This window comes from Pseudochaenichthys georgianus, chromosome 19, assembly GCF_902827115.2.
Source record: "Pseudochaenichthys georgianus chromosome 19, fPseGeo1.2, whole genome shotgun sequence".
NCBI lineage: Eukaryota > Metazoa > Chordata > Actinopteri > Perciformes > Channichthyidae > Pseudochaenichthys > Pseudochaenichthys georgianus.
In genome coordinates this window covers 22643662-22661002 of record NC_047521.1, presented here as the reverse complement: position 1 = coordinate 22661002, position 17341 = coordinate 22643662, and the positions used below count along the sequence as shown (strand labels likewise).

At 43.4% G+C, this 17341-nt stretch overlaps 1 protein-coding gene across 3 annotated transcripts; it reads left to right on the top strand.

Annotated features, from left to right (window-relative positions):
- The first annotated feature begins 21 nt into the window (after nt 1–21).
- On the top strand, nt 22–17231 carry LOC117464367 (katanin-interacting protein). Of its 3 annotated transcripts, none has more exons than XM_034106757.2 (28): nt 22–120; nt 543–660; nt 2085–2173; nt 2454–2629; nt 3314–3426; nt 3515–3616; nt 3766–3915; nt 4150–4390; nt 4635–4766; nt 4905–5056; nt 5568–5665; nt 5961–6057; nt 6161–6370; nt 7221–7358; nt 8048–8876; nt 9536–10294; nt 10735–10943; nt 11100–11178; nt 11656–11833; nt 12108–12273; nt 12550–12716; nt 12803–12867; nt 13386–13496; nt 13775–13914; nt 13996–14097; nt 14177–14337; nt 15089–15174; nt 15321–17231. In XM_034106757.2, the coding sequence occupies exons 2-28, from the start codon at nt 649–651 to the stop codon at nt 15377–15379; spliced, it is 4821 nt and encodes a 1606-aa protein (XP_033962648.1). In that variant the 5' UTR covers nt 22–120; nt 543–648; the 3' UTR covers nt 15380–17231. The 3 variants fall into 3 exon arrangements, with proteins under 3 accessions (XP_033962648.1, XP_071062754.1, XP_071062755.1); XM_071206653.1 differs by having other exon boundaries at nt 504–660; XM_071206654.1 differs by lacking the exons at nt 22–120; nt 543–660; nt 2085–2173 and adding an exon at nt 2194–2363.
- Nucleotides 17232–17341: the final 110 nt, after the last annotated feature.

Here is a 17341-nt window from a genome sequence, read left to right as displayed (position 1 = left end):
CATTGGTGGACATCTATCCTGGTTACCAACCAACACTACTCACTGGGCACATGAGAAAACAAAGAAAAACTCGTTTATTACAAAGCTAATGGCTGACAAAGTACCGTTATTACACGGACAGTAAGTCGTTCTCTAATATTTATTGGAACTAGAGGAAAATGTGTGCGATAATATGAGCGCAGAAGCCTGTGTTTGTGTCATTTTATGTTGACTGGATACATGCTAATGCTAACTGTAACTCAGTTTGTTGTTAGCATCAATGCTAACCAAGCTATGTTAACGTTCTCTCTGCAACAACGCCAGGAGTTCATTTGGAAATGGGCCGAAAAACGCTATTATTGTAGTGTTAAAACTGCAAAAAATGCCTAGCATGTTAGCTGTAAATGCCATTGAAATTAATATAACGTTTATTGGCAAATCATATGTGACTGTTCTGCTGAATGTTCTTGCGGGTGGGGCGACATTTTAAACTCATTGAAGGTAATTGAGGTTTTATGTGACAGGTAACCTTGGGGTTATCCTCATCTGTGTTCCCTCTACAGCGGTGATCAAACGCTACACAGCCTTTAATGATATTATTGGAGAAGCACCGGCCCGCTGCAAAATATGGGATAGGGTTAAGTGAAGAGCATCATCTGCAGCCACACAATGGATAACGAGGTAAGCAAGGACCGTTTTATGTAACCACTCATGTGCTCTGGTTCACATCATCTGTCCTTTTACTCCAAGAAGCTTTCTATTACAGCAACATTGCATTTACAGCAGTTTCCCCTCTTGTTTCTCTATTCTGTCACTAACAAGTGCTCTATTCTTCCTTCAATTTTCTTTGCTTCTCTTCTCCTGATTTTGACAGATCCTGTAGCCTAGTTGACTTGTAAGGGTTTTGTGATTTCTTTGTTCGTCTTGCATGCTGGTTTTTAAAAGAAATACATGGAATGGCATGAGCTGTAGGTGACTGTTATGCAGACAACAATTTTGGCACATTTTGTCCAAATGACCACTGGTTATGGATCAAGGCTAATGTGACATAAGACTTAAGCAGGCAGACATCTGTTCTTTTAATCTGGATGATTTCATAATAACCGAGTCCAGTATTCCCTAAACAAAATTCTTATTGTGAGAATTGTACACTCTCTGTTAGTCTTGTAAATCGTGGCTTTTATACACAAATGGACAGTTCTTCCTCTATCTGTAGTTACATGATATTTTAAGTAGTGGTGTTGTGACATGTATTTCAAATGCTAGTTTGTGTGTAAGGGCTATAACTTCTCTATATTTCAATGACACATAATTGCAATATGTATCGGCTCTTGCCACTGCTTTGCTCGCACCGAGTGAGAACAGGGTAGCATCGCCTTTAAAGGAAGAGCATGCATTTGACAGGGCGGTGGCATGAATTCATAAAAGTGTTGGAGTTACTCCACAGGGATTTTGCCCCGTGCTGACTCAGTACTTTCCCACTGTGTGTGCATATTTTTCATCCTTTAGCCTTTTGCTGTGATCACTATTTGCCACATCATCTCAACATGTAAAGTCTGCATGCCTTTAGAGTTAACTAAATATAGTTGTGATCCCAAAACCGTCATTGTCTTAGCATGTTAACACAAATAAATATCTGAGACAAATGGAAGAATATTCATTCGAGAAATGAACGACTGTGTAAAGATCGATTCACCTGAGCTCCAGCAGTGTTAATGTATTATCAGTTCTTGTTGAGGGCCTGTAAGAAAACGTTCCCAATTGTATTTATATCTTATTTTAAACCTCACGCTGACACTGACACCAAAGGCCCTAACACATTAAGTTACATAACTCTGTGTTGTCTATCTGCCATGCTCCGTTAACATCTCGTCACATTGCATGTGCTGTGTTGATGCTTTATTTACTGACCGGCGGAGCAAGTTGTTTGCTTAGAATGTTCCGTACAGAATAAAGTGGATATTGACTGTAGTCCGTGATCGTGAGTACTCGTGAAACAATGGCGTGTTTTGTGTCTGTGTCTGTTTTTTTCATCAAATAGCTGATGCAGGATTTTCTGACTCTGCATTGTGTGTGTTTGTGTACTCATGCTGGCTTTCTTTAAGGAGAGTCAGACATGCCAAGGAGAGAAGCAAGCCTCGGCTGTGGACGACACCCTGGATGAATATTTAATCTCCCTCCAGCAGAAAAACAGGTGAAGTGTGAGCATCGGCTGCTGGCGAGACAGATTGGATTTCACAGAGGAGACACACAACTGCTCTAATCCTATCACTGATGCTTAATAGGAGCACTGATTGGTCCCTTCCTTAATTGAGATCAACTCAATTAGTTTGTCAAATGCGGGATGGATGTCAGAATACCTTGAAAATGTCTCACGTCTTCCTGTGAGTCTTGAAATGAGACCATAGCCCTCTCAAATATGTTATCTTTACTTTGAATTGTAGACGTAGTGACCATTTTTCTTTGCTTCTCAGGATCCTTAAGCGCCTTAAAGTCAAAGACCCCAGGCAGATTGAGTTGGAACAGCTCGAGCAAGGTTTTTCCATTTATCTTAACGGAGCCAATGCTGAAGCCAAGGCGAAGCAGACAAAGAGCTCCAACCACAAGTCTGTCACCTCCACACCCGCCTGGAGGCCTGCACGGGCAGCAGGTACCAAAATAAACCCACACTCAAAAGTAAAAAGCCTTATATAAGACCTCATTATTTTTTAACCGCCATTGTGCAGGGGGGGAATTCTTCTTCTTAGTTTTTTTAGCCTTGTCTTTATCAATTTCCATCAGTAAAGACACACCAAAAAAGAAAAAATGCAAAAAATGTATCAATTAAATACAAAAGACAGACTGACACGGCATCACCTAAATAATACAGTTAATACAAATACAAACACAGTGATAATTGTAACATTTATAAATAAAACATTCAAAAATAATAACACTTCCTAGCTCTTCAAGGCCTCAGTCATAATTTAATTTGCCATCAAATGCATTAAAGGTTCCCAGAGGAATTAAAGGCCTTCTGTTTTCCTTTTTACACTGTAACGTAAGGCCACATCGTGCTACTAATACACACATTTCTGTTGCTTCTGTCATCTCTCGAGCATATGGAGTGTGAGTTAACAGCCACCACTTCTCTGTTAGTAGTTTGCCTGGTATGATCACATGCCCAGTCCCATTGAATAAATGATAGTGACAGTTCTAGCTGGCAGCCAGTTTCTCGGTCTTCCTCAATGTGCTGTGGACCATCTGCGCGTGTGACTGCGTGTTCCTTCTCCTCTGAGGCAATAGCCTGCTGCAAGCTGCTCATGTTCCTCTCCGTGCTGTTACTCATCGGCAGATGTCTGTCGGAGCGCCCACCAGTTAACCGAAGATAGCTGCGACCTGGAGGAGAACAGCAGGAAGAGGAGTCACACTGCTCCGGGAAAGGTCCAGAGGAAAGAATGGGCGCAGGTACTGACTACTTGGATATAATCATTGATTGTGCTTCAAAAATAAATGTAAACACCTAAATGTTTTTGCTTGTTTGTCATGCATGCAGGATTCTGTCAGGATTCGAACAGAGGAAGGACCAAGTGTGCAGATCTGCCCAGAAAAGCACTACTCTGAAGATTTCGAGCCCTATGAAAGCATAGACATGGAGGTAGAGTGAACAATGTCTACTAAGCCTGTGTGCGTGGGTGTTTTCTTTTTAAGGGGAGGGGCTACGTGTCGGATGCAGCTGTCTGTACTACTTAGCATCTCTCCATCTCTGCCATTTCCCCCTTTATCCAATCACCTGGTTCCAAACAGAGCTCCAGTCTGCGCTCGCCTCGTAGTCCCCGCTCCCCGAGGGACCCCTGCAAGGTGTCGCGCTCCTTCAGCTCCAGGCATGAGAGCCAAGGAGGGCAAGCGAATCAGGAACACAATGAGAAAGTACTTCTCAACCTTGAGGAAGTGAAGGTGAGCAGAAGAAGAAATATGTCCAGTTTTAATTCATCCTGCCTCGGCGGCATGAGATGCGCTGAATCACCTTGATTTGTTTCATCCTCCTAGGTGTTGATTTATGTTTTTTTCAGGCACAAATCAGTGGAAAGCTTAAACTGTCAGCCGGCGTGTGTGTATGATTGTGCCTGCGAGTGCTTACTTTAATGACTGGATGCGCGCATGCATAAACGCTGACCTTTTGTAAACTAGGTGCTGCGCCGGAGCCTGGAGGTTAGCATGAGGCGGAGCAGCCGCGGCTCAGCGGGGGAGGAGTCAGACGAGGAGTGGGTGGAGGAGCAGATCGAGAGGGACGAGAGCACCGAGAGTCTGGATGAACTGGGGCTGCCTCTCTCCTCCTCAAAGTCCTCTTCCAGCCCTCGCTCCAGCGGCTCCCACAGAGACTTCGACTCAGCAAACCTCATTGTCCTCGACTTTGGACCCTCAACTCAAGGTAGGCTTTAGCATCCGTTCATATGTAAATGAGTTATTGATTTTAAGAGTGGTTCCATCTCCCCCATATCTGCCTCATCAGCACTGACCTGTACACATGAAGAACGGGCAAATGTATTAGCTGCACAATTTATATGTTGTTTAGCTATCCCAGGACTCTTTTATTTTGCTTACAAACTCACTTTATCACAACAAATTACTCACACAAACAGTTGTCCTCAGTTTTATCTGGTGTGTTATTTCAGGTCGTAAGATTGAACGCTCTCTGTCTGCAAAGAGAAGAGAAAACACTGACGCCTTTGTACCCACCAAGCCTTTGTTGGTGAAGAGCAAAACATTAGATAGGCCACCTTCCAAAGACAGCTGGGATTGTCAGAGTAAGTCTTTTACAAATAGATGAATGTTTAACAAGCTAATACATTTAAACTATGAAGTCAATAAACTCACTCATATATATGTTATATATGTTAGCTAGCATGGTTCTTTATTTATAAGACACTTTCTCCTTGCTTCAGGGCCAAGGAGTCGGGTGGAGAGGCCCCTGTCAGCCGCCAGAAAGGCTTCTGTGGAGGAGCGGGACCCGGAGGAGATGGCATGCAGGGTGCGCCAGGCCATCCAGAGAGAAAACGACCCCCTGCAGAGTCTGGAGCTCTTCAGCCGCAACACGGTCTGCCCGCGCCACGCTGCGTATCCCACCTGTACTCTGTTCAAACTCATTGTTCTTTCTTTGGCTGTATGATATAGGATAAATAACTGTGATTATTTTGACTTCAATTGGAAAATGATACACGCCATTGAAGGGAATTGATCATTTCTTAATCATTATTCTCATTATAATTGAAATAAATATTGAAATGATCATGGTGGGATTTTTTTTTTATCTGTAAAAACCATATCATTTCTTTAAGTGCGCTGACACAAAGATATACGCTGGGGCATGAATGCAGCAACACAATACTTCATACAAAAATACATTTACCCATATTTTGATATTAAATGTTGTTTATTTGTGCAGCCGTAGGTAACAGATGTTTTCATACCAATCCAGAGATTCATTTTTAATTTCCAACAATAACTGCACATGTGTTGAATGTTATTTGAATATAGTGTCACAGATTGGACATGTAACCTCTGCCCTTAAAGCTTATGCATGTTCTTTTTGCTTCCTCTTCATCCAGGGCCGGGGACACCAGCTGACGAATGACTTGGCGCACAACGACAAAGATGAGAACAGTGTCAGTGTGGCCATGCAGAGGATCACGCTCATGGGCCACGGGTAAGCACACAAAATATGGCACCTCTATACAGATACTGTTGTGTAGATATATTCAGGCTTATAAGTGATAAAAGGACACTTTGTACTTGTGGTACATCCTTTAGTGTCAGGAAAAGCATAACAGTGTTTTATAGAAACTAATACACGCTGAAATGTATGGTGTTAATACCCTCTGACCTTGAGGAAGTATTTATTAGTGTAGCGACCTCAGTGCTCAGCCATCCCTCACCTTTCACATGAAGGGTAGCCACCATAGACAAACCTGCAGAGCTGAGGATGTCATCTTTTTGTTCAGGGAACAACAGAAACTGCTGAAAGCCTTGGAACATCTTGAAGCAGGACCCATCGACAACATTCCTCCGAGTGTCAAAACAGACCCTAACAAGCAGCTGGTGAGTCGCATCGTCTCGCAGTGAATAATCCCAACACTGCTGGGTGTGATGGAGACATTAGTGTACAGGAGCCCTGGTGAATGTTCTGTGCTTTTCATCCCAGACAAGGCTGTCCTCGACGGAGGTCACCCCTGCATTGTATGTTACCATGGAGATCCTGTCAAACTGGGGGAGCGCGCTGCAGGTCGGGCTGACTGAGCTGCAGTTCTTCTGCCCCAGAAACAAGAAACTCTATGTGTCTCCTCACGACCTCGACATCAGGAACGCTGACTACCCCGGGAATCTGGGGGCGCTCGTTAACGGAAAGGTCAAGGTGCGCGTGCTCCTTCTGCCACCGTCATCACAAATGCTAATTATCCGTCAAAAAAAGACAGTCGACCATTTGACGGCTAAATATGTACCTTTGCTATATCCTGGGACAGACAAACAAATCTGGGTCATCTGCCTCTTAATGTATTTGAACCAGCCCGAAAGGCGAAACAACCAATCAGAGCTCCAGAGACTCTAACTCAGTGTCTATTTCTCATCTCAAATCATTTCATAAACATATAGTGTAATTCTTAGCTGTAGAATATAAGAGTTTGCTTGAGCCATTGGCAGAGCTTGGTTTTGTCTCAACTGTTTTCAACACAATCACAAACTATATTATTTAAACGGCTCAACAGTACCCTAAAATATATTTCTGAAAACATTTGAGGCAGAAAATGGACAAAGCAGAAAACAAAATCTTCATTCATGTTTGATCAGCTAGTTGGACAGTTTGAGCTGAATCCACCAGCAGTAAGCACGCTGAGACTCCTCGCCTCTGATTGGTTGTTTCCATTCGGCAACAGTGAAATCTCTCAAATGCCTTTAAAGCAGTGGGGGGGGGGAGAGGAACCAGATGTTGTCATAGATTATCTGTGTCATGCATTACTACCAGGATATAGTTACAGCAAATATGTTATTTCTCTTAAAGTTAGAATCTACCATTTTAACTATGGCTTGGTTCCAGTAGGCCTTCTCACTAAACAAGCACGCACAATTATATGGCTCTGAAACTTTGACAGCTCAATGGGATGCAGCCCACATTTTACACCTGCCTTTTTTGTAAAATACTTATTATTTACCAGTTTCAGGTTAAGACGTTTTGCTTATTTTTGTCTCTTCCTCTGGTTTGACAGACCACCAAAGAGCGTCACATGTGGATGTGTCCGTTCCACCCCCCCATCCAGCTCTACTTCGTCATCAGGAACACGGAGCGCTCCCCAGACTTTGGAATATCTCGCATCAAAATCTGGAACTACAACAAAAGCCTCAATGTATGTGCTTTTGATTTTTGTGTCATGACAGCTTCTGATTTATCCCCCTTTGAGTTTGGAGATTATTCACTTTGCTGTCTGTAGCACTAAAGCTCATAAACACAACATGCCTGTGTGTTGTCACTATAATACGGGCGGCTGTATTGGCGTGGTGCCGTCATGGGGAGGGTTTCTCTGTAATGATTGGCCGGCTGAGCTGCCAGTCAGACTGTCCAAATGTGGAACAGAGAGAGATTAGCCCCAGAGGATTAGTGTTGGGGAGTCGCAGGCTTTCTGCCTCTCACTGCTGATCATAGAGGGCTGCAGAGACCCCATCTTATCTCTATGTTACTTCAACTTTATATTGTTACTTGAACCTGGAAGGTAAGGAGCCGCTAGTGGGGAACAGGTTCTATGTTTACCTGCTAGTTTACTATCTGTAGGAGTAAGCAGATTCTAATTGGGCTTTAGCCATGACTTGTGTCTGTGAGAGCGCTAATTACTGCTAGCTTGGAGAGTTCTTCCTGCATGCGATCAGTAAATTGATCAATAGGGAATGTTTGAAATTTCTACTTTTTTGAATGTTTTGTTGCACTCAAAATATAACATGAGATCTTTCTAGTTATATTTTGTAATGCTAAACATTTGCAGTTAATATTAATTAACCTGACTTTATGTTGTGTTCAATTGAAGTTCTGTTTCTTCTGCAGGATCTTGACATTGGTGCCCGCCATATAAAGCTGTACCTCAACAGCACGTTGGTGTTTGAAGGCGAGCTGGAGAAGGGCTGCGCTAACCAGGTATTTGACTACAGCACCACCGTTGACCTCCAGGATTTCCAGGTTTCGGACTCCGTGTTCTCCAGCCCTGTGTCTTCAGGACACAACCTGCGGGGTGCCAGCCCCCAGCGCCATGATGACAGGCAGGGTGGGGATGGCAGCAGCACGCAAAACCACCACAGTTGGAATCCACAGCCATCAGACGCAGGTATCCACGCTATGTTAGACATGCAGGAGAAACCACACCCTCTGCTGCCCCCCATCACTCCACCTGTCGGGGTTTCACCCTCCGCTCATCGCTCCTCCACACAAAGAAACTCTTTTGATCTGTCCGCCCCAGAGGAGCCGCCTGCACCCATGGAGCAGACGGTCACCACCCAGCCGTCCTCCTCCAGGGTGGCCCCGCAGTGGCTGCAGCCGCTGAACAGAGGAGCTCCAGAAGGCTGCGAGGCCAGCAGAGAAAGGCCCCGATGGCTGGTGCCGCAAAACTCCGTGGAGCCCAAATCTCCGACAGCCTCCTCACTGCTCCCGGAGCTGCCGTGCAACCCGGGGCGAGTGTGCAGGGGGTCGGAGAGGACGTCGAACGGGGCTCAGTGGAAAGGAGACTCTTTGGATCTGAGCTGCGACCTGCTGGAGGAGCTGGCTGAGCAAGCGGCAGACAAACCTGTCGGCGGACGCAGGAGCTCATTCAGAAACACTGCAGCCACTGGCAGGCAGACGGAGGAGCAGCAGCTCAGAGCTACAGCACTGTCAAACACTGGTAGGAAGGTTTTCAAATGATGATACACAAAGGGACACATTTGAACTAATAAGGCTATCACACCTCTGCAAATTAATATTCTCTTCATAATGATAACACAATTTGCAAACAAGGAATCAGAAAAGAGACTGATCAAATATCATGTTGGGACTATTTTAAGTCCCTGGAAGCACATGTGTAGCACCATGTGAGGACTGTCTTTTGATTGGTTGATAAATGACAAGGGCCTGTCGTGATATTAGTTTGCCAGAGGCCCCACACTTCACCAACTGAGTCGCGGTCTTTTTGTACTGGCATTTGTGCCGGGTAATGATTGCCTAATCCTTCTGCAGATTTACTTTTGTTATGTTATTCTTTAAATGATCAAGTTGTTTGTTATGAAATGTTGAAAAAACTGGGACGAGAAAATGTAAATTCGACTACATTAAATGAACTATTACAATTAAAGGTTTACACAGGTACACAGGTACTTACAGGGATCCTGTACGTGTATGTTTTTATTTCTTTCTCTTTAAACACATGTTAAAATTGTATTATTTGAAATGTATTAAATGAACAACTAGGACATGTTTAGTGTATGGCATATTTGTTGATGTGAAGTCATCAGTCATAGTTTCCTGTGGCCTGTTACTAATGAAAGATATGTGTGTATTCTCCAGAGGAGCCGATGCCATTGAGCTCTCGCAGGAAGCCGTGCTCCTCTCTGCTGCACAGCCAGCAGGACGACACCCTCAGGGAGTCCTGGGACTCTCTCACCAAGTTCAAACAATGCCAACGCGGACGCATCTCCAACATGGGCTTTGAGGGCGACATCTTCGACGAGTTCCTCCAGCGCCAGGGACGCGGTCCCCCCACACTCCCAGTAAGCCCCTCCACAGCCCCCAGGAGCCCTCGGTCCCCCTTCACCCTTCAGGGGGCAACGTGTGAGGGCCCTGATGATGATCTGAACATGGAGAGGGAGGAGGAGTTTGAGATCCCGGTGCTGCCACAGGGCTCCAGGCTGGTCATCAACATCCTCTCCACCTGGGGGGATCGCCACTACGTGGGCCTCAACAGCCTGGAGGTGTTCAGTTCCAGCGGGGAACCTCTACGCCCGGCTCACATCCACGCTGACCCCCCAGACATCAACATCCTGCCCGCATACGGCAAAGATCCACGCGTGGTCACTAACCTGATCGACGGAGTAAATCGCACACAGGATGACATGCATCTCTGGCTGGCGCCCTTCACCCCCGATCGAAGCCACACCATCATCCTGGACTTCGGAGCGCCGTACCAGGTGGCCATGATCCGAGTGTGGAACTACAACAAGTCTCGCATTCACTCCTTCAGAGGGGTGAAGGAGGTGGAAATGCTGCTGGATGGAAGGTGCATCTTCAGGGGAGAGATCGCAAAGGCCTCTGGGACGCTGTCTGGAGGTAGCTCAACAGAAAGGCCTTGCATTTTTGTACTGTTCTTTGTGTGGTAATTAGAAATGTAGAGTTGACATTTTAAAATGTCTCGGTAAAAAGAAAGTAAAGACATTTGTCTCCTATCAAATGAGTAAAAATACACATAGACAGGAGAAACACGTACACACTTCTGGTACTGGTTAATCTGGCTCTATCCAATGACTGTGCGAGGTCAGCATTACTTTTAAATTCAACCCCACTTGTTTCAACAAATAAATCCAATGTTAATGTAATTATTATATATGATAACACTGGTGTTAAACATCATTAGATTTGGAGAAGAGATCATTATGACTTGTTTAGGACATAATGAATTGGGATTTTGGACTGAGTGCGAAAACGTGATCCGGCTTCTGGTGTTACTTTTGATCAACTTTTCCTTCTTCCTCACTCCGCTGTCACCTCAGAGTTGGACCAGTTTGGTGACACCATCCTCTTCACCACTGACGATGAGATCCTGGAGGCGATGTCTCGTTATGATGAAACCTTCCTTCCTGAGGGCGAGGGTCCTGAGAGCCTGGTGTCTGAGGAGGAGCTGCAGAGACCCCGCACCGCTGACGGAGAGGGAGAGGAAAGACCCTTCACACAGGCCGGCTTCAGAGAGGAAGACCTCAAAGTAAGGAGATGCTTTATCAACAGAGGGAACAGGACAAGTACTCGCAGTGTTTTCCTATTAACTTGACTATTGTTAAACTATTGATTCCCTATAATGTCAGAGCGACAACTAATCAAAGACTCAAAAACATCCCACTCATCTTATTCTCCGTCTTAGATGAAGCTACACCTCAACCCCACTGTGAGGCAGTCTGAGGAGAACATGGATCATATCTTTGGGATGTACACGGGAAAGTGTGAGTAGATGATACTTTATTGTTCTGGACTCTGTCCTGCAGTTCCGTATACAAACATAATAAACACTCCAATACACATATCATCACTCAAGCACCGTCTGCACAAACACAATACACAGACGCACATACTGACAAGTGCGACCTATTGCACAAGCCTCATTGCCAACATTTAAAAGTATATTACATTACATGTGAGTGTTAAGAGGCTTAATGGACATAGCTGGAACTCTGGGTGGAGTAATAATGGACTGCTCGTATATGTTTTGGAGAGATGGATGTTTTTTGACCCCCATAATTTCCATAGCAGTCTTTACCAGGCGAGCGATCTGTGACTTTGACTGCACTGTCAAGTTACCATAGCAGCCAGTGATACCATATGTTATGATGCTCTCCTACACGGCATGATAAAACAAATGATCAGCATCACATGATCAGCTCTGTATGGATACTTATATGAGCTCTCTCCCTCCACCCCAGGCCTTAGACTGGAGCTGGTGATGACCTGGGGGGACTCGCACTACATGGGGCTGACAGGCCTGGAGGTGGTGGGGCAGGATGGAGAGGGTCTACCTCTAGACCTCAGTATGATGGCCGCCTCACCCCGGGACCTCAACGACCTGCCGGATTACAAGAATGACCTGCGCACGCTTGATAAGTACGGCCGACACGATATGCAGAGAATGTTGAATGACATTGGACACTTTATTCATACACGCAGCAGTAGAAGCTGTAGTAAAATACATGTTTTTAATGAATTATCCTTCTAGATTTTAGTAGAAAGTCAGATTTATTGATTTCAATTTCATTCTATTAATTATACTTGGCACCATACTGTACAATAACATTGTTGATTTGTTGAACTTGCAGGTGTTACACATTGCAAGCTGTCTGTGCACACGTGTGTAAATGTGTCTGTTTTCGTTACCCAGGCTTATAAATGGCCACAACATTACGACCGATGACCAGCACATGTGGCTGATCCCTTTCTCCTATGGAGAGCCGCACACCCTGAACATAACGTTCAACAAGACCCAGACCATCGCTGGACTCCGAATCTGGAACTACAACAAGTCCCCTGAGGACTCCTACAGAGGGGTGAGACACTCACACTGTTTGCTATTATATATATTATATTATATACAGAAAAATGCAATTTCTCTTTAAATAATGAGTGAACTGTATATATATAACAATATAATACTGCACACAATAAACTGAAGCAACTAAATCTATATGGTTAATTACAGGTGGAGCCAGAGATCTTTTTTTCCGGAGCGATGTATTCATTATAGTTGTATTAGTAGAAATGTTATATTCAAGAGATTTCAAGGAACACACAACACGTCAAAAATGTCCCTGTCTTTGGTTCAGTTGAAGATGATCCACGTGTTTATGGATGAAGTTGCCGTCTCTCCATCGGAGGGCTTCCTGATCAGGAAAGGTCCTGGAAACTGTCACTTTGACTTCGCCCAGGAGCTGCTCTTCGTAGATTTCCTCCAGACGCCCACCGACAACAAGCGTGCAGAGGACTACCACAGGTACGAGACATTCATTTAGTTTGCATTTATTGACGAAGCTTGAAAGCTGCTTTTCCTAATTTACAATGTTGTTGTCTCTAATTCAGAGGAAGCTCTAAGAAACAGGAACTGGCCAGCATGGACTATGAAGCTCCCATCATGCCTTGTGGATGTATCCTAACATGATTTCCCGCTGTGTGCATTGTCAGTCAAATATTTGGATTATACAGTCGTTAGTTTGCAAATTAAAACATTTGATTTGTTAGGACACGCCGTATTAATCAAACTTGATTAGAGCATTTGATCTACAAGCTGTAGATTGATGTTTTAAATTGATTGATTAATTGGATTTATAAAATGTCAGAATAATGTACTTTAAGATTACCCTTTGGATTTGGACTGTCAGTCTGATTAATGTCAAATAAAGGATCAGTTCTTTACAGATGAGGACTGTCAAAAGACTTAAACAAAAATACACTCATTAGTTTATTACATAGTGAGCCGTACATTGGGATTTCTGAGACTTATTGGTGTATTAGTGATAATGGAGTTGATATTTTCAAACCCTCAGATGAAATATTGCAGGGTAAATACATGTATAGTGTAGTAGGGAATGATTTTGGTCGCAGCTCAGGATGAGTTCTGTCCATGGGGTTTCATGTTGTTTATTCCTTGACCTTCACCCGTCAGTCATCTTTCAGCTGCAGCTGCTGACCACCTGGGGAGACCCGTACTACATCGGCCTCAACGGCCTCGAATTTTATGACCAGAACCACGAGAAGATCCGTCTCAGTGACAACAGTATCCTTTCTCATCAGTTCGACCTTCATACTTTATCTTTTGCACAGTTGGGAAATGGTAGTGTAAATCCACAAATACTGGGTTTAGACGGCCTAAAGTCACACATGTACAAATATTCAACTCTGTCTAAAGGTATTCATATTAAAACCTAACCTGATGCAATAACTGCTACACTATCAACCAATTGTATTAGATGGACGCATACACGTAGTTGGTAAATCATTAATAGTTTCTGCAGGAGTATTAATGTGTCTGCTCCTCAACATTATCCCTCCCAGACATCGCTGCTTTTCCAGACAGTGTGAATGTGCTGGACAATGTGAGCGGTGATGTGAGGACTCCAGATAAATTAATAGACGGAGTCAACAGTACCCACGATGGAAGATACATGTGGTTAGCCCCGGTGCTCCCTGGACTGGTGAGCATTTCAGACAGAGTGCCTTCACTTCACACACTCGGAGCAGAGTGCATCGTAAGTGTATCGATTGTTTCCTCATAGGTGAACCGCGTGTACGTCATCTTCGATCAGCCGGTGACGGTGTCCATGATCAAACTGCGGAACTACTCAAAGACGCCACAAAGGGGAGTGAAGGAGTTTGGGGTAAGCCTCTTTTTTTCTGCTTTGACCTAGAAAAACATTTACATTCAAACTTCAAGCAACAATCTGTCTATGTGTACAGCTGCTGGTGGACGACCTCCTGGTGTATAACGGCATCTTGGACTGTGTTAGCCACGTGGCTCGAGGCATTCTGCCCACCTGTGACCCCGTGGTGCCGTACCACACCATCCTCTTCACCGACAACGCCTACATCGCACACCGCGAGAGGAACACTGTCATCAGGTACCCTGGATATTTAGGATGTAGATATATTATTGAATATCGGTCGTACAATTTCCTTTTACAAAAGCATACCGAATCTTTATTCTGGCTAACAATTTTGAGAGGCTGAGCAAAGCTTTTCCTGTCTTTTTTTGCATGAGAAATTACTTTTACAATTAATTTATTTTCCTCTGCCACAGGCTAGCCTATCCAGAAACAAACAACCTATCTTTACAGAAAGACAAGGTTACTTGAATGCATCTTTTTGATAGACAAAGAAAAGTTGTTTCTGTTATCTGTCTCGTCCTCTGACCAAAGGTTTAACATGTTCGATACACACTATGTGTAGATATATATATACTAAATTGAGAAAGAAGGTTGGATCAAACCCCATTCTCCTGAGCGGTGAGTTGTTTTGAACACAGATGTGCTCTTCTCCACTCCAGCCCCCGCGGCGGCAGACACCTCCAACAGTGAGTAACAGAGTCTGTGAGCGCCCCGTGTCAGCACCTCCCTGTGGTCAACCCCTGTATTGAAGAATGCCCCAGTTCCCTCAAACGTCCCCCAGTCATGCCACACCCTCCTTACCACACACACCCAAGTTGTGATGCCTCTTCTCTCTCCTCTGTTACGTATCCTTGGTCTCAAGGCCTGGACCTGCTGGCTCCAAGCTTTGTTATCAGTCAGATCTCCATGTTGTGTAATTCCTGTTTTTCCACAGCAAATTAGCTAACCTAATCCGCTGTGTCTTCGTTTTCTCTCTGTTTTGCAGTAATTACGTGGAGGACCAGGATGTGAAGATGACCAATGAGAATCACATAGTCCATCATAACAAGAAGAAGCAGACAGCAGATCCAGGTGGGTCAGGGAAACTATTTAAATAGCCTATTTTTTTAATGTAATAATTATTAAATCAAATATATTTGTTCTACCTCAATGCAGCTCTTCGGCCTAAAACATGTAATAATTATTAAATCAAATATATTTGTTCTACCTCAATGCAGCTCTTCGGCCTAAAACCTGCATGACTGACGGTGGGAAACACGGAAAGAGGAGGTACTGACAGACAAAAAAACAGACTGATGTGGATTCACTGCTCAAACAAAGAAAACTGAATTAAACAGGAGGAATTATGGCTGACTTTTAAGCTCGCTTTTTGGTGGGTCACTTGAAAACTTTCTTAACGTTAACACCGAAAGCAGCCACGGTTTGTTATGGCGACTTCAAAGTGTCTCACGTAGTCCTCACTGAAGAGATACCAATGGGTTTGCTCACACACGCACGCACACATACACACACATACACACACATGCACACACATGCACACACACACTAGATTCCACTTTATGGTTGGATCGCTCTCCTCTCCCCCTACACTTGTTATTCTGAACACGTACTGTATTGTTGCCCCCCCCCACAGTGCCAGGATGAACCTATAAGGCTGTTTTTTTTTTATCAGCCCTATTATTGTGCCTCGTACTAAACACTATATCTGTGGATGCTACTTGTGACTCTTGTGCTGCATATTTAAATGCTGCTCGTGGTGTGAAAATACCTTATTAAAAAAGAAATAGCTCCAAGGCCACGTGAAAACACTATCAGGATATGGCCAATGCTACGGTTTTAAGTGAATAGAGTGGTGCAGGAATGAGTCCTAACATCTGGTAATAAGTTAGCATTTGACCACTTCCGGTTCCCTTGTCTTAAACTCAATGTTTTTGGTTAGATGCCTGAAATAAGTTCTGTGGTAACACCCATTTAAGTTTTTTTAATATGTTCTTAAACCTAATATACATCAGTGAACGCACCACTTGTGAATTGTCATACTAGTATGTGAATAACTGAGATTAGTATACGTCACGTCGAACACGAGACTATTCATTTTGCTTCAAAAATTAAGTACCATAAAAGTGTGTTTGCCACAGAGCTTATTTACTACAATATTCAGAAATCAGAAAATAGATTTTTGTCAATGGAAACCTGACGAAACTTTCTTGTCGGCCCACAAAAACACGTCATCACTGCACCGCTCTATTGTGTTCACTGGTGATGATCTTTAAAAACTAGCTAACACTCCCAGCAGTTCACCAACCAATGCTATGCAGAAGCTAATTTATATCTATTAACAGTTTATATCTGTCGGCTACTATATTTCAAAGCCTAACAGTAATACTTGGGGAAGTGCTTCGACTGAGCTTTTCACCTTTTTAAAAAGATTTATATCGAAGGCTGAAGTAGTTAGTTGAAATCAGTACAGTGGTCCGATTTTTGTACAGTTCAACTTGAAGCTGTCCACACTTGAATCTTCGATATACATTTGGCTTTACAAAATTAGGGTCAGTCGATATTTTCTGCTTTGCGTCAGGTAGAAAAACTTGTTTGCAATCCAAGTGACCTTTATCCAAGTTGCTCTATAAGGTAGATGCTATGGAGGAAAACATTTCATGAACCAGTAAAAGTCATTTAGTTAGAAAAAGAAATCTACATTTTCCATTTAAATTTCAAGTAGAGTCAGTAACAGGCAACTTCTAATATGCAAATACTATAAACTTACCTCAAATTGAGAGGTTAATGTTCAAAAAGGGATTCATCTGATTCTACCTTCACTATAATACTTAATAGTTGGTGTTGTACATTCATTATTCAAAATGTACTGTTCTAACTTGTTGCATGGGAGAGTCTCTTCAGCATTAGCCGTTGTTATCATCTTAAAATGTTAGACATTTGTGTTTGGAGGAGTTTATACTGCTTCATTGAGCCCCAATGTATATCAACTATTTTATACTCCTCACTCATGATGGGAGTAATTGTATATGAAATGCAGTTTTATGTATTTAATTTCCGCGTGTCCTACAGCAACAATGGTCACCACTCTGTGTCTGCTCTATAGGGTGGTGGCTGTTATTGTATGTGTGGCATTTAGTGTTTTGAAATATTTAATTATTTTTCTAATATTGATTACATATGTATATTTGATGTAGGTTTATTTGAAATGAATAAAATGTAAACAAATATCTGGAAAAGA